This window comes from Microchirus variegatus, assembly GCF_963457635.1.
Source record: "Microchirus variegatus genome assembly, chromosome: 8".
NCBI classification, from domain to species: domain Eukaryota; kingdom Metazoa; phylum Chordata; class Actinopteri; order Pleuronectiformes; family Soleidae; genus Microchirus; species Microchirus variegatus.
The window spans coordinates 20,803,003-20,829,623 of NC_139809.1; the positions used below are offsets into that span (position 1 = coordinate 20,803,003).

Genomic DNA, 26,621 nt, shown 5'->3' on the forward strand with positions numbered 1-26,621 from the left:
AGGGCATGCTTGACTATGACTGTGTACAATTTCAAGACATTCAAAGATACATTTGGGGTCTTTTTTGAATAAAAAGTTAAGTCACTGCCTAAGTGCATGGATCGCTTTCCTGATTTTCAAAAATTCATTAAAAATATTCTTCAAGAGATATGCAAATATTTTCAACAGAATCTTGTTCGGGGCATGCTTGACTATGACTGTGTACAATTTCAAGATATTCCAAGATACTTTTGGGGTCTTTTTGGACGAAAAAGTTAAGTCACTGCCTAAGTGCACAGACTTTCCTCATTTTCAAAAATTCATTTAAAATATTCTTCAATAGATAAGCAAATATATTCAACGGATTCTTCTTCAGGGCATGCTTGACTATGACTGTGTACAATTTCAAGACATTCCAAGATACTTTTGGGGTCTTTTTGGACGAAAAAGTTAAGTCACTGCCTAAGTGCATGGATCGCTTTCCTGATTTTCAAAAATTCATTAAAAATATTCCTTAAGCGATATGCAAATATTTTCAACGGATTCTTGTTCAGGGCATCGTTGACTATGACTGAGTACAATTTCAAGACATTCCAACATACTTGGAATGTCCAAGTGCATGGATCGCTTTCCGGATTTTAAAAAGTTCATTAAAAATATTCTTCAAGAGATATGCAAATATTTTCAACAGAATCTTGTTCAGGGCATGCTAGACTATGACTGTGGACAATTTCAAGACATTCCAAGATACTTTTGGGGTCTAATTTGAATAAAAAGTTAAGTCACTGCCTAAGTGCACAGACTTTCCGCATTTTCAAAAATTCATTAAACATATTCCTTAAGAGATATGCAAATATTTTCAACGGATTCTTGTTTAGGGCGTCGTTGACTATGACTGAGTACAATTTCAAGACATTCCAACATACTTGGAATGTCCAAGTGCATGGATCGCTTTCCTGATTATCAAAAGTTCATTAAAAATATTCTTCAAGAGATATGCAAATATTTTCAACAGAATCTTGTTCAGGGCATGCTTGACTATGACTGTGTACAATTTCAAGACATTCCAAGATACTTTTGGGGTCTTTTTGGACGAAAAAGTTAAGTCACTGCCTAAGTGCATGGATCGCCTTCCTGATTTTCAAAAATTCATGAAAAATATTCTTCAATAGATAAGCAGATATATTCAACGGATTCTTCTTCAGGGCATTCTTGATTATGACTGTGTACAATTTCAAGACATTCCAAGATACTTTTGGGGTCTTTTTGGATGAAAAAGTGAAGTCACTGCCTAAGTGCATTGATCGCTTTCCTGATTTTCAAAGATTCATTAAAAATATTCCTTAAGCTATATGCAAATATTTTCAACGGATTCTTGTTCAGGGCGTCGTTGACTATGATTGAGTACAATTTCAAGACATTCCAACATACTTGGAATGTCCAAGTGCATGGATCGCTTTCCTGATTTTCAAAAATTCATTAAAAATATTCTTCAAGAGATATGCAAATATTTTCAACGGATTCTTGTTCAGGGCATGCTTGACTATGACTGTGTACAATTTCAAGACATTCCAAGATACTTTTGGGGTCTTTTTTGAAAAAAAGGTTAGTCACTGCCTAAGTGCATGGATCGCTTTCCTGATTTTCAAAAATTCATTAAAAATATTCCTTAAGCGATATGCAAATATTTTCAATGGATTCTTGTTTAGGGTGTCGTTGACTATGACTGAGTACAATTTCAAGACATTCCAACATACTTGGAATGACCAAGTGCATGGATAGCTTTCCTGATTTTCAAAAATTCATTAAAAATATTCTTCAAGAGATATGCAAATATTTTCAACAGAATCTTGTTCGGGGCATGCTTGACTATGACTGAGTACAATTTCAAGATATTCCAAGATACTTTTGGGGTCTTTTTGGACGAAAAAGTTAAGTCACTGCCTAAGTGCACAGACTTTCCTCATTTTCAAAAATTCATTAAAAATATTCCTTAAGAGATATGCAAATATTTTCAATGGATTCTTGTTCAGGGCGTCGTTGACTATGACTGAGTACAATTTCAAGACATTCCAACATACTTGGAATGTCCAAGTGCATGGATCGCTTCCCGGATTTTCAAAAATTCATTAAAAATATTCCTTAAGAGATATGCAAATATTTTCAATGGATTCTTGTTCAGAGCGTCGTTGACTATGGATCGATTTCCTGATTTTCAAAAGTTCATTAAAAATATTCTACAAGAGATATGCAAATATATTCAACGGATTCTTGTTCAGGGCATGCTTGACTATGACTGTGTACAATTTCAAGACATTCCAAGATACTTTTGGGGTCTTTTTGGACGAAAAAGTTAAGTCACTGCTTAAGAGCACAGACTTTCCTCATTTTCAAAAATTCATTAAAAATATTCCTTAAGAGATATGCAAATATTTTCAATGGATTCTTGTTCAGGGCGTCGTTGACTATGACTGAGTACAATTTCAAGACATTCCAACATACTTTTGGGGTCTTTTTGGACGAAAAAGTTAAGTCACTGCCTAAGTGCATGGATCGCTTTCCTGATTTTCAAAAATTCATTAAAAATATTCCTTAAGCGATATGCAAATATATTCAACGGATTCTTGTTCAGGGCATGCTTGACTATGACTGAGTACAATTTCAAGACATTCCAACATACTTGGAATGTCCAAGTGCATGGATCACTTCCCGGATTTTCAAAAATTCATTAAAAATATTCTTCAATAGATAATCAAATATATTCAACAGATTCTTCTTCAGGGCATGCTTGACTATGACTGTGTGCAATTTTAAGACATTCCAAGATACTTTTGGGGTCTTTTTGGACCAAAAAGTTAAGTCACTGCCTAAGTGCACAGACTTTCCTCATTATCAAAAATTCATTAAAAAGATTCCTTAAGAGATATGCAAATATTTTCAATGGATTCTTGTTCAGGGCGTCGTTGACTATGACTGAGTACAATTTGAAGACATTCCAACATACTTTTGGGGTCTTTTTGGACGAAAAAGTTAAGTCACTGCCTAAGTGCATGGATCGCTTTCCTGATTTTCAAAAATTCATTAAAAATATTCCTTAAGCGATATGCAAATATTTTCAACGGATTCTTGTTCAGGGCGCCGTTGACTATGACTGAGTACAATTTCAAGACATTCCAACATACTTGGAATGTCCAAGTGCATGGATCGCTTTCCTGATTTTAAAAAGTTCATTAAAAATATTTTTCAAGACATATGCAAATATTTTCAACAGAATCTTGTTCAGGGCATGCTTGACTATGACTGTGTACAATTTCAAGACATTCCAAGATACTTTTAGGGTCTTTTTTGAATAAAAAGTTAAGTCACTGCCTAAGTGCACAGACTTTCCTCATTTTCAAAAATTCATTAAAAATATTCCTTAAGAGATATGCAAATATTTTCAATGGATTCTTGTTCAGGGCGTCGTTGACTATGACTGAGTACAATTTCAAGACATTCCAACATACTTGGAATGTCCAAGTGCATGGGTCGTTTTCCGGATTTTAAAAAATTCATTAAAAATATTCTTCAAGAGATATGCAAATATATTCCACGGATTCTTCTTCTGGGCATGCTTGACCATGACTGTGTACAATTTCAAGACATTCAAAGATACTTTTGGGGTCTTTTTGGACGAAAAAGTTAAGTCACTGCCTAAGTGCATGGATCGCTTTCCTGATTTTTTAAAAATTCATTAAAAATATTCCTTAAGCGATATGCAAATATTTTCAACGGATTCTTGTTCAGGGCGTCGTTGACTATGACTGAGTACAATTTCAAGACATTCCAACATATGTGGAATGTCCAAGTGCATGGATCGCTTTCCTGATTTTCAAAAGTTCATTTAAAATATTCTTCAAGAGATATGCAAATATTTTCAACAGAATCTTGTTCAGGGCATGCTTGACTATGACTGTGTACAATTTCAAGACATTCCAAGATACTTTTGGGGTCTTTTTTGAATAAAAAGTTAAGTCACTGCCTAAGTGCACAGACTTTCCTCATTTTCAAAAATTCATTTAAAATATTCCTTAAGAGATATGCAAATATTTTCAATGGATTCTTGTTCAGGGCGTTGTTGACTATGACTGAGTACAATTTCAAGACATTCCAACATACTTGGAATGTCCAAGTGCATGGATTGCTTTCCGGATTTTCAAAAATTCATTAAAAATATTCTTCAAGAGATATGCCAATATATTCAATGGATTCTTCTTCTGGGCATGCTTGACTATGACTGTGTACAATTTCAAGACATTCCAACATACTTTTGGGGTCTTTTTGGACGAAAAAGTTAAGTCACTGCCTAAGTGCATGGATCGCTTTCCTGATTTTCAAAAATTCATTTAAAATATTCCTTAAGCAATATGCAAATATTTTTAACGGATTCTTTTTCAGGGCGTCGTTGACTATGACTGAGTACAATTTCAAGACATTCCAACATACTTGGAATGTCCAAGTGCATGGATCGCTTTCCTGATTTTCAAAAGTTCATTAAAAATATTCTTCAAGAGATATGCAAATATATTCAACGGATTCTTGTTCAGGGCATGCTTGACTATGACTTTGTACAATTTCAAGACATTCCAAGATACTTTTGGGGTCTTTTTGGACGAAAAAGTTAAGTCACTGCCTAAGTGCATGGATCGCTTTCCTGATTTTCAAAAATTCATTAAAAATATTCCTTAAGCGATATGCAAATATTTTCAACGGATTCTTGTTCAGGGCGTCGTTGACTATGACTGAGTACAATTTCAAGACATTCCAACATACTTGGAATGTCCAAGTGCATGGATCGCTTTACTGATTTTCAAAAGTTCATTAAAAATATTCTTCAAGAGATATGCAAATATTTTCAACAGAATCTTGTTCAGGGCATGCTTGACTATGACTGAGTACAATTTCAAGACATTCCAAAGATTCTTTTGGGGTCTTTTTTGAATAAAAAGTTAAGTCACTGCCTAAGTGCACAGACTTTCCTCATTTTCAAAAATTCATTAAAAATATTCCTTAAGAGATATGCAAATATTTTCAATAGATTCTTGTTCAGGGCGTCCTTGACTATGACTGAGTACAATTTCAAGACATTCCAACATACTTGGAATGTCCAAGTGCATGGATCGCTTTCCGGATTTTCATAAAATTCATTAAAAATATTCCTTAAGCGATATGCAAATATTTTCAATGGATTCTTGTTCAGGGCGTCGTTGACTATGACTGAGTACAATTTCAAGACATTCCAACATACTTGGAATGTCCAAGTGCATGGATCGCTTTCCTGATTTTCAAAAGTTCATTAAAAATATTCTTCAAGAGATATGCAAATATATTCAACGGATTCTTGTTCAGGGCATGCTTGACTATGACTGTGTACAATTTCAAGACATTCCAAGATACTTTTGGGGTCTTTTTTGAATAAAAAGTTAAGTCACTGCCTAAGTGCACAGACTTTCCTCGTTTTCAAAAATTCATTAAAAATATTTCTTAAGAGATATGCAAATATTTTCAATGGATTCTTGTTCAGGGCGTCGTTGACTATGACTGAGTACAATTTCAAGACATTCCAACATACTTGGAATGTTCAAGTGCATGGATCGCTTTCCTGATTTTCAAAAGTTCATTAAAAATATTCTTCAAGAGATATGCAAATATATTCAACGGATTCTTGTTCAGGGCATGCTTGACTATGACTGTGTACAATTTCAAGACATTCCAAAAGACTTTTGGGGTCTTTTTTGAATAAAAAGTTAAGTCACTGCCTAAGTGCACAGACTTTCCTCATTTTCAAAAATTCATTAAAAATATTCCTTAAGAGATATGCAAATATTTTCAATGGATTCTTGTTCAGGGCATCGTTGAGGGTTAACCCTAACACTAACCCCATCATTTTGGGATTTTTTTTCTATGAATTGTTTGACCCTGAAAATGATGCGGAACACCAGTAAATGGGCCTATGCACTGGAAGTATGCAACTAGTCAAAACCACAAAAACAAGCAGTAAATCCCCTTTTCCCATGACATAAAAACACCCATACTCTGTGTGCCTCTAAAATTTGCCAGAGCAATCCTCAGATCTACATGTGAAGTGCCCTGATTTGTGTCACTTCAATTTGGTAATAGATCATCCATATATACTGTATCTGATATGTGGCCGTGTAACATGAATGAAACAGTCATGCAGACTCAGATGCAGCCAAAAGGAAACGGGACCTGTCAGAGTTCAATGTGCAATAAATCCACAGTGATCAACTGATCACTAACCCTAGCCCATTGTGTCGACGTCCTTAACTTGTGTCAATGTTGCTGTGCAGACTGGCTCTTGGTAAATCTAGTCTGCGACCATGCTTTACCAAGAGCTAATCTGGTAAAAATGTTCCTCCGTTTGCATGTCTCCGATCTATTTATTTATCTTCAGGATATTACCTTGGTTGCACTATAAGCATGATGTCACTACATTGCAGTGGCAATGCAGAAAAGCCGAGCAACAATAGAGGAGCTAACTCTGCACCTGCCAATTTGCTGTCATAGCTTGTCTCTGAACTATTTTCAATGCAAAGGATCACATCAAGTATCACATTTCCTGTTGTTGATGATAATGCATGCAAAAGTGTCAAGGTTGAGATGAAGGAACAAATGTATAAAGATCCAGAACCATGTGATAACAGGACACAAGAAGCTAACGGCGGTGACCAGTGGTGGTCCAAACAAAACAGGGTGTCAAAATACTACAATTCTACAAAAAACCAAGAAGGGCAAAAATACAATAATTGTAAAGACAAAAATCTAATCAAAAGCTAAGTAGAAATAATACCAAAACACTAGGTTCTGGAGTTAGTCCCGAGTCTGGAGGCTTGAACTTTAGCGACTCCACAGTGCCACTGTGATGCTTCATTGTGTGTGGTTTGACATGAGACGCTCAGCTGCTCCTAAGCTATGCACAGACACCTCCACACCTGTGCACCTGTGATCATTGCAGCGCGGTGCACAGATCGGGGTTTGTTTTGGGTCTAATGTTGCCTGTACATTTGATGTTCTGGGAAATCGCCTGTGTTTTGAATATTTAAAAGCTGTTGGGAACCCACAATTGAGATGGTGGGGTGCTTTGGAGACTGAACTTTTGGTGCTTTGAAAGTTGGAAAAGTTGGAAAAGGTGGAACTTGAGAGCGACATGCGCTTTTACGCATTCTGTCACACTGTAAATGCACTGTACATGTGAGTGCGTACACGTGCGCGTGCACACATGCACACTCACATGCACACATGTCCTAACACATGTACTCACACACCCGCACAAAATTACCGCCATAGACATTGCGTGGAGAGCGGGTTTAGTGGGAGCGCCCTTGATCATAAAAAGCAGTTTTTTTCCCCATGTGCCAAAAAAAGAAAAATTACGTCATATTGATGGAAATCTGTCAGAGCACACATTTAAAGCCTTTTGCTTCAAATGATGTCAAAATATTAGAGGATTCATGTTTTTTACTTTATATTTGAGCAGGATAAAAAATAGTGATTTGAATGGGTTTCAATTAGCACATTTTGGTGCGTAGGTGTGTTAATGTGAGTATTTTAGTTAATGTTGTTTAGAATGGACTGAAAAAAAAAATCACATGAACATTTTTTTAAAGCACTCAAAAATACACAAACTGGCAAAGTTTTAACAATATGCATGACAAAATGAAACACAAAAAGGTGTGTAGGTGTGTTTGAGGGTTCTTTTAGGGGCAGATAATGACACGCAAGGGTCTGCCTCCACTTTATGGGTTTACTGTCTCGATTGGTAATGTGTGTGGGTGTTTGTTTTGCTTACACCATATTCAAGGTGAAGCATGATGAACAGTTAATTTAATCAATTTCCCTTGAAGAATGATTAAGCAGAATAATGAGGGATGACATGAGGACAAAACTAAGCAATGATTGTTTTTCCTTTACAACATGCACACAATGAAGTCAAGAAGGTCAAAACTAAAATAAAGTAAGAAATTACAAAAAAAGTGCCACAATGCATTTCAATGCTGCATTAGCTTGATTTGTGTTTCCTTCATCTTACAATTATGTGAACCTTTGCCAGGTTGACTCATCAGTTTTGCTAATGACATGCTTGGATGGTTCACCCTGTCATTAAATTTCCATCTACATACAAACAAAAGGGGGTGTGACTGAAGAGGTGGAGGGGATGGGGTGATAGAGGGAGGAAGTAATAGAAGAGTGTGGAAAGATGACTCTGAACATACACTTTATAGTTAACCAGATGTGCACACAAAAGAAGCACCCTGCATTTTAGATAAATACAACAATACACAAACATTGTCTTGGTACATTTTTGATCACAAATGTAGACATAAAAGTTCTTTCCATTTACTGTCACAGGGTGTACAATACAGTATTTAAATATTAATATTTTCCATTAAAGGCATAATTATTAACTCAAACATGCCTTAAATATTCATTATAGAGTCATTGCAACATCTGACTGTATGTATAGTTTATTCACACACTCGCTCTCACACACACTTACTGCAGCCATGACCACAAGTTTGAAGCATTTTTTTATGTACAAAAAAACAGCACTATATTTTCCAGTTAATGACATCTAAGCAACAACAGAACTCAGTAGAACCCAAGAAAATAATTTAACATCGTACCAAAAAAAAAAGATTAAAAGGCCATTACTTATAACACTGTTGTTTTCTTTAGTAAGAGTTTGTCATGTTCTGGTATTGAATAGGCGGTGGAGTAGAGGTTTGGCAGAGTGGAGTCTGTGTGTGGTTGCTCTGACAGCTGGGTCGGTCCGCAGGTTGCTGATATATTATGTTCCGTCTCTTTGGATCAGAGAGCGTGACCCTGCTCTAATCATTCATCCGTTCAGCCACACGGCCTCTGCTCTGCACTGGCTCTGACATACAACATATTTAACCCAGGGTCTGAGTCAGACAGTCTGTTCATCGGTCCGTCACTTTTCCCAAACATCATGCTCAAACGAATATTACACAATTTCTTTGGTTATATTCTTGCACGCTCGCTCTCTCTCAGACATACACACACACACACACATGTGACAACATTATTTATTCATTAATTTATTATTACTATTATCATTAAGGTTGTGCTGCCTCCTCCATTGCTTTGGGTGAAGCTATCTGCTAAGCTAACTGCTAAGCTAAGCAGGTGAATCAGCAGATTTATTTTTTCTGCCATGATATCCATATTGCCATTTCAGACAGTTTGGTATCATAAATATGGTTTTGCTTGTGTCCTCCATTTTCACAGCAATTACATGTTTTTCAATTCAATTCATTTCTATTCAATTCAATTTTATTTGTATAGCGCCAAATCATAATATGCATTATCTCAAGGCACTGTACATAGACAACATCATTTTTGGACTAAGAGGGCCGTTTGAAGTGGACTTAAGACCAAGCTGTGTTCAGAGCCCCCTCTGCTGGACCACATGAAAATTACTTTTACTTGTATTTAATTTGACTTACTTTTATTGGCCGATGTACTTCTAGGCTTTATATTTTGAACTCAATTTGATTTGGAATGCCATCTCAGTCAAAATGTGTTGATTTTTAAGATGAATGACAAAACAACTTAATCAAGGAATTGAACGATAAAAGCAGCTGCAGTAGCATGACAACATGCTACAGTTTATTCTCTTTTCATTTTTTTTGCAACCGCTTTTGTTAAAAGCTAAGAAAAAAACCTTCAAAAAGGTGCAAACACTGAGTGAGCCTGACCCAAAGTGTGTCTAGATGTATGCATGTATGTGTGTGTGTGTGTGTGTGTGTGCATTCAGTCTCCTCAGGTGTCTAAAATGTGCCTCGGTGCTCGGTTGGAGTTCGCCTCCTCCCTCTCTTTTCTTTTCCTCTCACCACCTGGAGAGGCGTGCTTCCTTTTTGTCTTTTTACGTTTTTTATCCACACACCACATTTTCTCACAGTACTCTGCCACTTTCTGGGCATTTCCGTAGCCGATCAGCTTGAGAAACTCCTTGTACCACTGCTTGGAGTGGTGGCCTGGGAACGAGGATGGTATCAGAACCCTCGGGCTGGTACTGGGGTCGACGCTGTGGCTCGGTGGGGGGTCAAAAGAGACATTGCAAGGTTTCACCCCCTCCTTGTGGATCGCCGACTCTACCCACTCCCCTATCAGCACGTGCAGAGTGATGCGGAGTAATGTGTTGACGTATCCATGTTCCACAGTCTGGCACACGTACACACCAGAATCTGAGCTCCTCACATGTAGGAACAGCAGCCCTTGGGAAATCATGATCACCCGCTCATCACTTTCAACCTTCATGGAGGAAACAAATAATAATTCTCTTTAGTGATTCAGAAGATCTGCTTCACAGATTCTGTTGCGTAAACATATAGTAATGGATTATTCAGGGACATTGGTTATATTTGAATGGTGCACTCATTAAGTGGCTAATTGTGTGGTTGTATGAGGTTTTCAGACATCATCGCCACTGACTGAAAGCTGAACACCCGCTTTTATTAATAACATGAACCAAAAAGGTTCACTTAATAAAAACTTTGCCTACTTGTCTACAATCTGTTTTATGTTTGTCACTTTTTCTTATTGTTCAACAATATTTGCCAACTGGAAGTTTTCGTTTATAAGCCATTTGCGCTCCTGCACCAAACTTGTTTGTTTATTTATGAAAAAAGAGCCACCAGTATGCAAATTCACTCGACATCTTAAATATACACTTTAGGTATTATGTGTACCTAATAAAGTGGTTGTTCTCCCTCATTCTGATGCTCAGTTTGAACTTCAGCAGGTCTTCTTGACCATGTTTATATGCCAGAATGCACTGAGTTGCTGCCATGTGATTGGCTGATTAAATATTTTCCCTAACATGCAGTTGAACATATGTACCATAATGTAATAATGTGGCCTCTAGGTGTATTTAAATATACAATTTGTACATTATACAAAAGTATTTGATTTTCTTTTTCTGGTGTAAGTATGTGTACCTCTTAAATACCCAATCATGTTTTGGCCTATAACTTACATTTGTTTTTGTGTGTTATTTGGAGAAAATATCAATAAGCAATGTTTATAAAAGGGCTGAGCAATATCATATTTTGAATTGATTGAATATAAACATGAATTATGATGAATTAACATATAAAACTACTGATTTAATTTAGCAGTAATGTGTTGGTGCAGTGCACTCACCTTGTGTTTCTCTCCTTCTTTATGAAGAAACCAGATGACTTTGGCCTGAAGTGATCGAGGGACACACTCCAGCAAAGTGCTGTTATTCTCAACGCTGTACACCAACCGTTGAGATCCTTCATCTACACACAAATACACACATAATGCCTTTTTATTTGCTTACAATCTACAGTGATTTTTTTTTTTTTTACTACAACAATATATCTTGCTTAGTAGGTGTCAAAATGACACACCAATAAACCAATAAATGCACACAAGCATACCCATTCACACAGACACGTGTAACACACATACACACATATGCCACAGTCATTTCATACTCTAACCATCAATTTGTAGCCCATTGCACAGCTGGACGGCGTTGCCATGGCGAACATCCTGCCGCCTGAATCGTCGGCTGTGATGGGAGAGAAGGGTTGGGAGGGGGCAAAAGACGGTGTCATTTTGAGCATGTGATGGAAGTGCAAGACATTTGGTGAAAAGCGTTTAAAGAGGAGGTGAGGTGTGTGTGTGTGGTGGTGTGTGTGCAGCACACAGCAATCATGTCTATCAGGGACTTGATAAACCAGCTTTGGAGCATGGTGACATTCATTAGGGCAGGATGATATGATGGAACATTCACTGCTTTTAACGTGTGAACAGCTGGTTCTTACCTCTTGGCGTAGACTCCAGCAGGGTAATATCTCGAACAGGTGAGGCCATCCCATGCACAGTAAGGGTCTCTGGCCAGACAGCAATCAGCACATTCAGAGCCATAGAGGTCACACTGATGCAGTCTGACCTGGGCGACACCCACTTCAGACCCGACGTAGAGCTGTTGCTGTATACATAAAAAAATATATACAGTCTGTAAAGACAATATGATATATTTATCTCCATAGTTTAATGTTGATCCTGTGCAAAGGTCTTATGCCCAATTCACGCTGTTCTGAATGTTGCTCCAAAACTACATTGAGAAGTGTCAGTTTTACATCATGTGGGATATAACCAGTTTTCTTTTTGTTTTCTGTAGTGGCTTTAGTTAATGGTGTGAAAGGGCTTGGTTTCTGCATGTTTTAAGATAACAATTAACCAACAGTCAAGCTGTGAATAAATACTGGGGGGGGGGGGTCAACAAGAGGGTGCACATGATAACATCTGTGGGTCATAAACAAAGTGTGTTTTGTTGTAGAAACTTTGATGTTTGATTGTGTTCGTAAGATACTTTGATGTGACTGTGTATATGGTGGAGCTATCTGGAGGAAAGGCAGAGAACATTATAGACCATCTTGGTGATAAGGTCTCTCCTCCATGCATGCAGTAAAGACTGAATTTACTCAACACCGATTGCTCTAGAAGTCATCAACAGATCTTCTGTGTATATTTCTTGCAGAGAACCACACGTCTCATAGGGAGAAAATAGGCGAGATGTCTGCTGAGCTCAAAAATAGCTGTGCATCTCACGTGCACGGTGTGTCAACATGGAGGTTGGAATAAAAATGCAGCCATGAAGCACAGTGATGCACTGTGCACCAGGCCTTAGGCCACCACTAGAGAGTTTGTGCAAAACTGCATTAATAAATGAATGAAGAACAAAATGAATTTAAACCTACTCACCCTTTTAGGTGATATTATCATCTCTCTGATTGGTGCTGAAACCTGTCAATAGGAAGAAAAAAGGTTATTCAAATATGAACAGTCTCATCATTTCCTATAGGAATTAATTATTGGTAACTTGAAGCTTCCACTTGTGCATCTCTCTATCCTGAAACACTTTTCAATTAAGATGCAACTAAAAGTGGAGTAGTTTTCAAATATGACTCAGAACGGATACCTTCAAATCATTATCACTTGTGCCTCTGTGATAAATGAATACAAACAAATCAGTAAATCAGTATTTTCTTTACAGTGTGTAACAGAGGCAGTAATGATGAGACATGCATACGTATAAATTCCAGAACTTGTTTGGTTACAAAGTCGAACTTGTTTCACAGTGTGCACCTAAAAATAGAGAGTACCTTGAATACTTGCAGCTCTTCCAGCATCACCTCCTCCATAGTGTCTGTGTCTTTGTTGTAGATAGTGATAGCTTTCAACACGACAGAGTCATCTACAGAGAGGAAGATATTAATGTAACACAGAGAATCATGCATTTTTATAAGCAATGTCTAGCAGCTTTGATATTCATCCAACATGGTGGCCACCAAAGAGCAGCTGTTGCTTCCATTTGAAGCGACTTGCTCCACAGAGCCTTCCGGGGAAAAGTGACAAAAAACGCTGTTGACATGTTTTCTGCTACTCTGCATACGTCATCCAGAACATTGGTTTGATTTGTTCTAAATCTGTGGTTGAGCCTCTTGCAAGTGGGAGGTGAATACAGCCTTGTTGTATATATATATATTTTGAGAAACATAGGCATGAGCAGGGGAGTTGTTTATGTGTTGCAATCCTTTAAGCACAATATTTCTAATTCTTTGCAAAAAGTGTACCAGTGCCGATGTACAGAACGTGGTAGTGTCCATCCTGAGCTTGGACTCTGTCCACAGCGATTTGCGTCAGCTTCCTCCTGCCCGGCTCTGTCTGCAGCAGAACCGGTCTACGGTATTGGGGAAGCACTGGACGATACATGACAGGGTGAGACCGCACAAACCGAAGAACCTCATCAGGGAACTCCTTGGAGCTGGAGAAGCCTCCGCTGCTGACTTTACTGGCACACTAGTGTTGCAAAAAAAGAGAGGGAGAAGAGACAGAAGAGGGCCATTAAATGTGTTAGCAATTTGAATTGGTCCCTGTGGGACCTGAAGTGCTGCTGTACAAGCTCTCAACAGTGTTCCTCTTAAAGGGCAAATGTCTTGGACACGGACTGGAGCTGAATGCTGTGAATGCATAATGCTGATGCATTAGAGAATGAGGTTTTAAGAACAATGACTTAACCTTTCTCTGGTCTTTCTTCAATCCTCTTCATAGTAACACAAAAAAGATAAATCATCAATACATTTTCATCTATTTTTCTCAATGGGAACATAATTTACAAAACTGATGTCATGTTACTCGTAAAGAAAAGACCTAAAACTAGCAATTGAGACTTAACTTAAATCAGGTCAGAAGAAGGATATTTTTCCATTAACATCAATTGATCAATTGTCATTGATATCCAGTGCAATGGACTTATTTTTCCAGCCAGCTGAGTCGCCCCCCTTACTTCCAGTTTAACTTCACCCAGCAGACCAGATCAGAAGACTACATCTGCAGCTGTAGTGTTCCTTCATCAGGAATTCCCCTGACCTTGGATTTCATACTCAGAAATGTGGCCTTTTATCATTAAACTTCTGCACTTCTGATGTATTTGTTTCACAGTAAATCAGTCGTACACATAGTACTGTGTGATTTTTATCTGTATACATGTTGCTATGCTGTTTGTGTGTGCCAAAATTTCATGAAGAGCATTTGTTATCAGTTTTTTTTTCCATTTTAGGGCCATGTTGAATCTCTCAGGGTACACTACTAGGGTTGCCACCTTTCAGAAATTAAAATAAGGGACGCCCCACCGCGGCTCCTCGGGGCCATGACCACCACGGAGCCGAATAATGTAGGACATCTAGGCACGTGTGTTGTAAGGGTGTCGGGAGTTTTTCTAGTAAAATTTCACTATGGAGAGTACATGGCGAGGGAGCGGAGCGACTGAGCGGAGGCGGGTTGGTGTGGAGCATTTGAAAATTTGAGGTGAAAATGGGGCATTCTGAGGCTTTTTGAAGGACCATTATGATGATATTTTTTTCCTAATTTTGTTATGGCAGGGACTGTGTGTACTTACCTCACTAAAGTCAAGGCATTGCAATTATAGTATATTATATTATAGAGTGCGCCCCCTCATCTGGTGCAGACGGGCCTTTTTTTCTGCGCACCGCACCTGCACTGTGGCTTCTCTCTCTCTGCTGCGTTGTGCGTCGCTGCTGCGCTCTGCGCTTTTCCTCCAAGAGATCTTTCCGTATCAGCACAGACTGGATTATTTCTCTACACGCAGTTTTATCTTTACATCCAATAATAATCTTTATGACGAGGATCGAGTACAGTCGCGATGACGTGCAGGGGATCCGAGTAGATCTTAGTATTAACAACTCTTAACAGCGCACTTTTCATTGTTTTCACTCCGTGGTCTCAATCTTTTTGTAGAAGAGCTTTAGTTTAGTTGTAATTAAGGGAATAACCGATTAATCAGATGAGCTGATTTCTTTAGTTAACTGTGAGCAGCACCGATGTGTGGCGTCTGTTGCTAGGCAACCGTGACAGCAGCACGCGCACAGAGGACCGGAGCCGGGGCGACCGAGATCCTGCATAGATCCCGCCACGACAAGTTTGCTGGCCTTATTATTCCCTGTGTTTTATTTTCATCTTTATCTTTAGTGTTGATGTGTGTGTGTGTGACAGACATGTGGATTGGATATTTAAGGAAATACGGAACAAACCGCGTCCCGTATTGGTTCAATACGGGACGCAACATTTAATTGCCAAATAAAGGACGATTCTGTATTTTACGGGACGGGTGGCAACCCTATACACTACTAAAACAACTACTTAAAGATAATGTAAAACTTTTGATGAATATCGGAAGTTTTAATCACTAACGTTACATTAAAACGTCACAATTGTACTCTTAAGGCCCTGGTATACTTCCATGCACATGCTAAAGTGCGCGTCCCATGTCTCGGACCCTAATATTCTTGCGCACCAGAGTCCTGTAGTGTCTGAATTCACCATTAGGTGGAAATACAAGTCTGGATGTAGGGAAATGGATGCATTCCTACCAAAGAAGAAGAAAAGAGGGTCGTCAGGTAAAAGCTCGGATGACTTTACTTGGCGTCTAATTCTTCTGTTGTTGAAATGTTTTTTCAAAAAGTTCAGCTGCACACATAAGTATACCAGGACATTTAGGGACAACTGACTAGATTAAAAGATCACATAGACTGGAAGTGTCAATTAGCGCTGTATTTTGGTGTGTATCTGTGCCATTACCTCGTTTATGAATCCCTACATTTTTGTAACAAACAGTTCAGCCACTACAGAGAACGCTGGGTTTTATTGTATTCTCTGGCTCTGCAAGTGGTCTGAAAAAGCCTGGAACTTGACATAAGGATCCCGTCTCCTGAACAGCAGATCCTCCTCCTCCGGGCACATGCACCCAGAAGACATTGAACCACAGAAGAAGAAGAAGAATGTCTGTGTTTCACTTGACATAGTGATTTTTTTCACATAAATCACAAGGCGTGAAAGGGACTGTGGTGGGGAGTCGTGACGAAGCCATTTTTAAACATTCCTCAAACAATGTTTTGATAATGAGTAGCAGTGCATCCACCGTTACAGAGGGGGAGCTGCACTTCCAGGTTATTTCACTTCCAGGTACCTGGCCAATCACAACACAGTCCGTCTTCTGTGGGTGAGATTTCGGTCTGAAACAGCACAGCTGACGAGAGCTTCAGTGAGGTGAGATTTCGCCTCGTTTACAGCAACTAGGAGTTTTTTGAAGTCAATGTATGTAAGTAGACCTCCATAACTCACATATATGTGTGATAGAAGCACTCTATTGGAGCTTTAAAAAATTGCAGTCGGGTTCTTGCCTTCTGCCTGAGCTGAAACCAGTCTGAATGTTTAGAAAGCAGCTGAAAATTAGAGCAAAATGATTGAATACTGATAATGTGCAATAGGACCACTCTATGGGAGCTTTAAAGGCCTGGCTTATTTTGCAGACATTGTAAGCAATGCTTACATGCACTGTACATTACCACGAGACACTCAGCTATGGGGCCATATTGTATGTCGTAAGTAGAACATTTTCATTTCCACAATACCCAAAATATTTTTTAGCCGTGCCTCAAATGAACCACCACTGGCTGAGAAAAATGTGAAAATAGATGAGGTCTATTCTCATCAATATTTTGCTATAGCTGTGTGCATTTCACAGCAATCTAGACAAAGACAATTATCTTTCATCACATTTTCAGTGTCTAATCTGTCACATATGCAACACATACAACACATCTGTTACATTTTACACAGTTTTAAGACTTTACTAAAACAATCTAAAGCAGGAGGGAAAGACAAAAGGAAAGCTCAAACAGAGATATATATTTTAACACGGGTAGCAGAAACCAGGTCATAGCCATTTTTAGAAGTTAGTTGTGGGCAACTTGCTTTTTAAATATTATTAACAAGCTTATGTTATGTTAAAATATAATGTTATTATTCTTACTTTGATTTGAAAGTCAGTCGTTGATTACACACAGACAATCATGCCCTTATTTAAATATACAGTGTATTGGATTTCACTCTTTATTTTGATTAAAGCTCACATAGAGTGGTCCTGTTGCACATAATATGTTATGGAGGTCTACTTACATACATTAACTTGTTTTTATGGTCAAAAACCTCCTAGTTGCTGTAAACGAGCTGATAGAAATCTGTCTTCTCTGACGCTCTTGTCAGTTGAGTTGTTTCAGACATAAATCTTTCACCCAGAAGACAGTGTGTGTGTGTTGTGATTGGCCAGCCAGCGTAGAGTTTTTCCAACTGTCTTGTGATTGGCCAATACCCGGAAGTGACATACTCAGCACACCCGCTTTCAGAAGCGTAGCTCCCCCCTCTGGAATGGTGGATGCACTGCTCCTCATTATCAAAACATTGTTTAAAAATAGCTTCTTCACGACTCCCCACCGCAGTCCCTTTTATGACTTTGACCCGGAGTCAGACCCAGAGTCAGAAAACACTGTCGCTCGTGAAACACCTCCACAACAGACGTTAGATTACAATAAAACAGAGCGTTCTCAGCAATGGCTGAACTGTTTGTTTCAAAACTTCCGGGCTTCGTAAACGAGGTAATGACGCAGATACACACTACAACACAGTGTTAATTGGAACTTCCAATGTTCTTAATGTATTTCTATGCCCTTGTAAAGCACTTTGAGTTGTCCTGTGTAAGAATAGTGCTATACAAAAAAACCTTTCAGGATTTTATTACCCCTGTTGTAGCAGGTGTGATTCATGTAGGTAGTACATCTCTTAGATGGACATAATATGGTCTGTATTTACACTCATAGTAGATATTTTAACAAGTAACACAAAAGGTGATTCAAATAAGCAGTAGCCTAATGTATTTGTTCATATGCTCATTGTGAAGGATATCACCAGGTTCTATGAGTCTGTGCTTTGGAGAAGTTAGAGGAAGGCTTGAGGACAGTTAAATCAGGACTTGAGGACTTACAGATCCAGGTCGAGGGTAGGGGACTCTCTCCTCATAAGGTATCCAGTGATGCTCCGGTTTCTCTCTGTAGGCGAATGGACCATTAAAGGCTGCTCTGATGTCATCCATGTTATAGACACACACAGCGTAGCCTTTAAACACCGCACTGCAAGAGAAATGTATTGTAGTGATATGAGGAATTGCAATATTATGATTATTTACTGGAATACTGATGTCACCCTTCACTCACCTTGTTGTGCTAAAGAGGCCAAATATTTCTGGATTTTTCCCATCCTTGTCCTTGAGAACAAAGATGTCCTCTGTAACAAAAAATTGACACAAGACAATCATTTATTTGTTTTTAGCCTCATTGCAATCTTGTGAGCTCAGCTATACAATATAGCTGAGGAAATGCTATTTCAAAAGTTTGCAAATGAAACACCAGAGGAAAACACAATATAGAGATACCCTTTAAAACCGTAAATACAGGTAAGATCCTGATAATAATCAAGCAGCAATGTAATATTCTGAATAAAAACACAAACATATTAAATTAGTAGAATGCATGAATAAATAATACACAAGTGTGTAGCTGTCACTATGTATGTTTATCTGTGTACAGTCTAATTTTCTGATCTGAATCAGCTGTGTGACACCTGAAAATATGGTTGCTGGCACTTCTCGAGATACAGTGCAAGACCATCCAAAATACACAGAGAGCACCACTGATGCACCTTCTAAAATATGTATTGTAAAGCAAAGACCGTAGTTCCTATTGCCTAATGTCTTCACAATGAGTGTCTTGTGTTTGGACCAGATATACATTTTTTGAAGCTTGTCGGTATTTGTAATTTTCTTTGGTGAGATCTTGGAATTTTTATTTACCAGGCATCACATCATTTGCTCTCTCGTGTGTAACGTTACTCACTCATTGAGTGTATGAAATCTCTCAACGTTAGAGAGACACAGTGGACAGTGTCCACAACACCACTAGTAATTATGACTCCACATTTGTTCTGCATAGGCCTAGTCTACACCAAGCAATGCAGGACATAAAACAGTAGGTAATGTCATAACAAAAAAGGTAGACATTTACCTAAATATCAATTTAACTTATTTCCTTGGAAAAAAAAAAACTTCCGTGGGAACCCTTAACCTCTGTCCACTCTACCTGTAAATCAGCAGTCAGAGAGCTACCTGATTTCATACAACATGCATCCTTTGAAATCAAAACGCTCACAATTTCTGTTGTTATATCAGTAGTATGAAGTAAAATGTCTGCCAAACTGTCTAAGGTGTACCCCACCTACCCCGTGACCCTCTGGGGGAGGATAAAGCGGTAGATAATGGATGGATGAATGTAGTAAAATGCATTTTGTCATTTGAACTTGAATTTGAACAATGTTATATAATAGATATTGTTTTTCATTCACAAAGACAAAATATTTCATATTTTCCAAACTATTCATGCAAATGAATGTTATTCTATTTAGAAATAGTATGATAGTATTTTGTTCCTTTATTATTTAATCAAATAGAATAGATCCGAAAACCAAAAAAGAGATTTGAGAGCAAAAAACAGTAATTAAGAAAAAATTGAGATCTAAACAGAACAGGTTGCAATTGAAAAAAAATATATGAGAGAATATATTTCTTCAACTTCAATCAAAACTAATGTTTGTAAGTAAAAACATACAACCATTTTGCTTATAAATCAGTCCTCTTTGCTTTCAAGTTGAAAACCTTTGCTTGCAAATCAGTCTTCTTTGTTTGCAACTTCAAAAGTTTTGGCTGCGAATTCAACAGCACTTTATGGGTCAGTTCGTTCGCGATGTGAACGAGATTCACGTCCACGGCCACAGTTCACCAGTCCTCTGTGTGTCAGTTTGTTCGCGACGTGCACAGCAGCACGGCAGACACAGTTCTTCCTACAAGTCACTCCCTTCCCGCTCGGCGCACGTTGGCTGGCGTCCTTTGCCAATAAAGGTTCACGAGTGAGTGAGTAACGGCGTCAGCAAACGACTTCACAAGCGATTCAGAGAACGCGGCAGTTCCACTCCCGGCCGCCACGATCGCTGCTGAGCTCAACTGAACTAAGAAAGGAACGAATCAGTTCATGAAGTGGAACTGCCGCGTTCTGTGAATCGCTCGTGAAGTCGTTCGCCGACGCCGTCACTCACTCGTGAATCTTCGGCAAACTATGCCAGCCAAAGTGTGCTGAGCGGGGAAGAAGTGACCTGTTGGAAGAACTGTGTCTGCCTTGCTGCTGACACACAGAGAACTGGTGAACTGTGGCTGAGGAACGAACTGACACACAGAGAACTGAAGAACTGTGGCTGAGGAACGAACTGACACACGGAGAACTGTGGCTGAGGACATGAATCTCGTCCACGCTGTCACTCACTCAATGACCCACGGCGCTAACGTACTGCACTCAGGCAGGAGGCGAGTCACGTAACAGGGCACTGGGCTCCTGCTAAGCACTAAACGATTCGGTGAACGAATCTTTTGAACTAATCATTTCAATGAACTGATTCAAGTGATTCAGTACACTCAAATGAACTGCTGATCCCATCACTACTGAAGACGTAGCTAGTGCTGGAACTAGGTCAAACCAACCAATAGAAACTCTTCTCCCATCCACCAGCGTAGGCCCCGCCCATCAAGTGCTGTTGAATTCGCAACCAACACTTTTGAAGTTGCAAACAAAGAGGACTGATTTGCGAACAAAACCTTGTAACTCGCAAGTTAAGAGGACTGATTTATAAGCAAAATGGTTGTATGTTTTTACTTTTTTACAAACAATAATTTTGAATTTGAAGAAATATATTCTCTCATATTTTCTTTTTTCAATTGCAACCTGTTCTGTTTCGATCTCATTTTTATTAATTCTTTTGATTGCAGCTTACTGTTTTTTTGCTCTCAAATCTCTTTTTTGGTTTCAAATCTATTCAATTTGATTGAATAATAAAGGAACACAATTATCTCCAAATGGAAATGTGTTTTTGAAGAAGTGTCCAATTCATTTTAATTGCTAGAATGTGCCAAATAATGCTGAATATTTCAGAAAATATTCAATGTTCTAATCAGAAAAATAAAAATTGAGTTGAACATTTTGAAGTTTGAATGAAGTTTCTCTGTTGAAGTATGTGGAAGAAGGTGGGGGAAGAACTAGAAGAATAAGACAACTGGCTGCCAAAGAACAACATATAGTCGGGTTGTTTGCAGCAATGCCAATAAATTATGTAAAATGCGTGAGAGTGAAATGAAAAAATAATGCGTCTTGAGTGTGCCATTCAAGATATAAATACTGTGTTCTGCCCTCAGGTCCTCAGGAGAGACTTTTCCACAGATGTGAATTGAATGAAAAGGACGCCTAACCGTGGGCCTTTGTTTTGTCTTTAGAAATCAAAAGTCAGAATGTGCTCTTATAAATGTTCCTACATGTTGCCTGCCACCAATAAATCTTTCTTATAATTGATGGGTTGCCTATAACTGTAGACACTGTCACGCATAAATAACCAAAAAAATAACATATTTAATAAGTATAAGTTTAAGTATACCAAGATCATCAAAGTGTGTATTAATGCCACTGGATCCAGCCACAGAGCAGATAAGACGTGTTTTCAGGAAGGAGCTCCATCTATTCACCAGCATCCTCTGTCCTCCCTGGTCGTTCTGAGAGATGAATGGAGATATAGATTATGCTCTGTCAGCATTTCCTGGATTATATCCAGATTGGCTTTACACAACTTTATCTGCATTCTCACCGCACAGACCCGCCCAATGCGGGTGTACACCGCCTTGTTCAGCCCGTCAGCATCCATCTCTCTCTCAGTGAAGAAGAAGTAAACTTTGTCATCGTCCCTGTCATCGTTGTCAGGAATAACTGCTGACCCCACAAATTTAGGCTCTGCAGGAGGAAGAATAATTTACAGCAAAAGTCCAGAGTGAGCTTATGGTCACACACAGTTAAAGTACCATTCTGTAAAATGTAGGTGCAATAACTTTCAATCTGGCAGAAATAAATGAAATAAATATAACATAATATAAATATTGTATACTTGTATTACATATCAGGAGCTGGGTCAGCCATTTTGGACCACTATATTTTAACAGTAAAAAGGACGAACTCAACAACTTTTGAGTTTTGATGGTTAATGGTTTATATTTATAAAGCGCTTTTCTAGTCTTGACCATGCAAAGCTGCTTTACACTAGTTTTACCATTCTCCCATTAACACCCATTTTCACTTACACATTCATCGATGCACATTTGTTGTTTTCTTATAAAAAAAAAGTATAAACCAAAACTATGACCTTACTGTCTCCTAAATAATAATTATACAGTAGATTCTTATGTGGCATATAATTTAGAGAAAAGACAAAGCTCCCATGTGCACGTTTACTGTCAGGAACTCTATTATTGTGTGTGATTTTTATTATTTTTAGTGTTGTATTAGTTTTGTAGTAAAATATTACTGTTGGAATTTTGCTTAAATCTGAACCTAAAGAAATTATCTGGAACTTTGATAATGAAACAAAATATTGAATGAATCACTTCAATTAACATTTTACATCCATCCATCCATCCATTATCTACCGCTTTACCCTCTACCATAGGGTTGTGGGGGGTGCTGTGCCTATCTCAGCAGACATTGGGCGATAGGCGGGGTACACCCTGGACAGTTCGCCAGTCCATCACAGGGCCACATATAGAGACAAACAACCATTCACTCACACTCTCACACTCTCACACTCTCACACTCTCACACTCTCACACCTACGGTCAATTTAGAGTGACCAATTCACCTAATCCCCATATCGCATGTTTTTGGACTGTGGGAGGAAGCCGGACACACCCGCACACACGGGGAGAACATGCAAACTCCTTGCAGAAAGGCCCTTGTTCCGAAGACGCTCCAAACGGGGCTCGAACCCAGGAACCCGGGTCTTCTTGCTGCAAAGGCAAGAGTGCTAACCACTACACCAACCGTGGGCCCAACATTTAACATAATAATCAATATATACAAACTATTTCCAGTACACTCTGGCATAAATAACACCTTTTCTCTGGAGTGTCACAGTATTTTGACAACAGTGTTTGGATTTCTACTAAAAGTGCTGCCTCTTTTCATGCTCCCTTGCAATTAAAGGGAGATGTGATCATTTTGCTGTCATAAACACCAACCACTGAGCTGCTGCTTGTCGTCTCGCTCTGTACGCGTGTACGTCTGGGTGTTGAGTCGACACAAAGCGCCGTCGTTCTCCCAGTAGTCAGTGTACAGGCCAATGTACAGCTCTCCTCCTAACGTAAACAGACAAACAAAATAATCATTTAATTCTTAATTCTGACGGATAAATCAAAATGCAACCCCCTCACCATGTATTTAAGATGCTGGTTTTTTTTTTAAAGACCACAAGATGGCAGCATTGACTGTTTGGAGATCAACAGTAAGGACACCACTTCCTGGCTGAACTTCATTATTGTATATTTAAAGGAGTGAAAATACACATATTTTCTTTAAATGAGCTGTTAATGAGGTGATGGATGTTTGACAATGCAGAGAGGCTTACTGGAGAGAGTAGACGTGCAGGGACTCTTGGGGTCATATGGACAACGTCCTCTGCCACTTGTGATTTCGTCCTCTTCAAGAGCAAATAGCTTGTCCTGAGAGAAACACACACACATACATGGTTAGTGTTATGTAGAGATGCCCTATAAAATGCCCTTGCAACTTAGTTTCATATGTAGTCCGTAGAGCAAATCATATTCAGTGCTGTTTCGAAAATGCCAGTCTCGGTCAAAGAAAGTGATGCAGGATTTTAAAGTATGTCTGTGTAGACCTGTGGGAGAATGTGGGAAATTATAGGGGCGCCTGCTCCACTGGTGTAGGCGCCCTTTTAATTTTGACCCCTGCCCTTCCAAATGCCTGTGCATGCCACTGCTGGGGACGAAAAGTACAAGTGATCTAGACAGATTATCTGGAGTAAACTGAGAAAATAAATAAATAAGGTAAAATGTATTAATCAAGTTTAAAGTCATCCATTCATTCAACATTAATGTTAAAGCAGTAAAGCCAATCACAGACTGGAACAGTGACGTAAAAGACGCAACAATATAACAAACAAGTCAAGAAATGAGTAAATAAAGATCAGTTAAAAGCTTACTGTCAGTTTTCTTGAGGTTGCTTTTCAAAATATGGGTTTTCTTTGCTGCCCTCAGGTGTTTGGGAAGGCTGTTCCCAAAACAGTAATGATAACAGGCGTCATTGTTTCTTTTTGTGTTAATAGGGAGAAGTGAAAGGCTGCTACCCAAAGACCTGAGGGTTCTAGCGGATTCGTAAAAAGTTAAATCCGATAAATAAGTGAGGCTTAGACAATATGAGTTTTGTTGTAGCCGTAAATGTCTAATGATTTTCTTGGGAAGACCAGTTAACAATATTCAAGCAAACTCATGGGCTACAGACGGCAGAGAATTAAAAAGAGGAAGGCTCAGAAAGTGATGGATGGTGAAGTAGGCAGGAAGATAAATGAGACAAGGAGTGATCGATGACCAAACAAGGGACTGTGTTGTGTCAAACCAACAATGTTCTGCACTCATACTTCACATGTTCACCTCACACTTGTACTCTGCGTGGTCTGGGCCACCACTGTGGTTTTTAGACTGTGACTGGCAGAGTAGAGAAGATGCTGGGTATTGATTTATGAGCAGCTGTGGAACCCCAACTGTGCTGCTTCTGCTGCCCCGTGTTTGACTGCAACATAAGTCTCTTTCTGGGTGAAACACATTCATCAAACTCAGTCAAATCACTGCAAAGGTTTTTGACATTTTCTCATGTGATTCATGTGCATGTTTTTTGTTTTTTTTTCAATACTGATGATAGGAGGTCGCAGAATGATGTGGCTTTTATTTTTTGAGGACCACCGTTGATTTTTCCAAGGTTTAGACGTTCAAAGAATTCATCTTCGTGGATTACTTGATTGATGTCTCACAAATTGTTTGTTTTTTTGGAGGGGAAAATGATTATGAAACATTTTGAAAGAAAAAATGTGAAAAGAAATAGCTGACAAGCCTCAGCAGCAGCTCTTCAAACAAACTTAAGTGTCTGTGGCAGCTCCTGAATTAAAACATGAAGGACACTGTGCACTACATCATCTTTTAATACTTGATGTGTCTACAGAGTTAATTTCTTGGTACGATTAAAGTGTTCAGACCAGTTCGTTCATTTACCAGTTAGTTATTTATAACGACTAATAATCCATTTTATTTCCAAAGTAATAGCTTAGTAATGAGAATTACGACAGACTAATATATATCGCATGAAACTTTACATGAATTAAAATTGATAAATATCAGGTTATAAACTTGAAATCCATCCTCCCTTATATCCTAAAACACACGTTTCCAGTGTTATTACCAGGCTAATACCTGGTGATTACTGTAGAAAAAAAAAAAATTCTACTTACTTCTTTACAAATTATAACCACACTACCATATTGTTACTGTAATGTACTACATTTTCTAGTATAGTTTGTTTATAGTTAATATTGTTAATGTTGTAGTAATGTTTGATTAATTTAAAAAAAAAAAAAATGTATAAACCTAAAGCAAACATTTCATCCAACTTTGCTCACCCTATATGAACATGCCTCTGATGAGTAATGGCTGAGTGTGGTTGTGGAATAGAAACTTCCTTTCATCTCATTAAGAAACACTCCAGACTCCAGCAGGTTGACTGCTGCATGTGGCAGCTGACTTTACATTTTGCTTAAATTCTGTTTGTCCTTTCAAAGTCACGGTTGTCTGGAACCAATTCTGGCCGACCTTGAAAGGTCAGGCTGCTGATCCATTACAGGTCTGACATACAGAGATAAATAACTGTATCCACCTTATTCCTGGAGGCGCTACTGGAGAAATGATGGAATACAGTGAAGGTGGCGGCAGTTCAGCATCACGCTGTTCCCACAGGTTGTCTCTTGACCAGAGGAGGAAAATGTTGCTTGTTACTTTCAAGGCCTCATTAAGTAAACTACTGTATACTTCTAGCCTCTTATCACATCACAGCAGCAACTACAGCACCAGGTCTACCACTCCACTTTTCCTAAATGTTCCAAAAAGTGAACTCTTTATGGATCGTCGTAAAAAAAAATGTGTTGTTTTACATAACCTTTTTGAAGTTGGTTCGGATTAAAGATCTTGA

At 38.6% G+C, this 26,621-nt stretch overlaps 1 protein-coding gene across 1 annotated transcript in view; it reads right to left on the minus strand.

Moving 5' to 3' along the window:
- Positions 1-9,822: 9,822 nt before the first annotated feature.
- Positions 9,823-26,621, minus strand: part of sema3e (sema domain, immunoglobulin domain (Ig), short basic domain, secreted, (semaphorin) 3E) — a gene marked incomplete at both ends in the record, with an annotated part of 39,921 nt that continues 23,122 nt past the window's right edge. The window contains 13 exons of the mRNA XM_083893895.1: positions 9,823-10,314; positions 11,206-11,327; positions 11,532-11,602; positions 11,859-12,025; positions 12,802-12,843; positions 13,203-13,294; positions 13,674-13,899; positions 18,440-18,584; positions 18,669-18,738; positions 21,982-22,096; positions 22,189-22,331; positions 23,609-23,725; positions 23,995-24,088. Of these exons, the coding sequence (XP_083750021.1) occupies positions 9,823-10,314; positions 11,206-11,327; positions 11,532-11,602; positions 11,859-12,025; positions 12,802-12,843; positions 13,203-13,294; positions 13,674-13,899; positions 18,440-18,584; positions 18,669-18,738; positions 21,982-22,096; positions 22,189-22,331; positions 23,609-23,725; positions 23,995-24,088 (1,896 nt within the window). The remainder of the gene's footprint in view (positions 10,315-11,205; positions 11,328-11,531; positions 11,603-11,858; positions 12,026-12,801; positions 12,844-13,202; positions 13,295-13,673; positions 13,900-18,439; positions 18,585-18,668; positions 18,739-21,981; positions 22,097-22,188; positions 22,332-23,608; positions 23,726-23,994; positions 24,089-26,621) is intronic.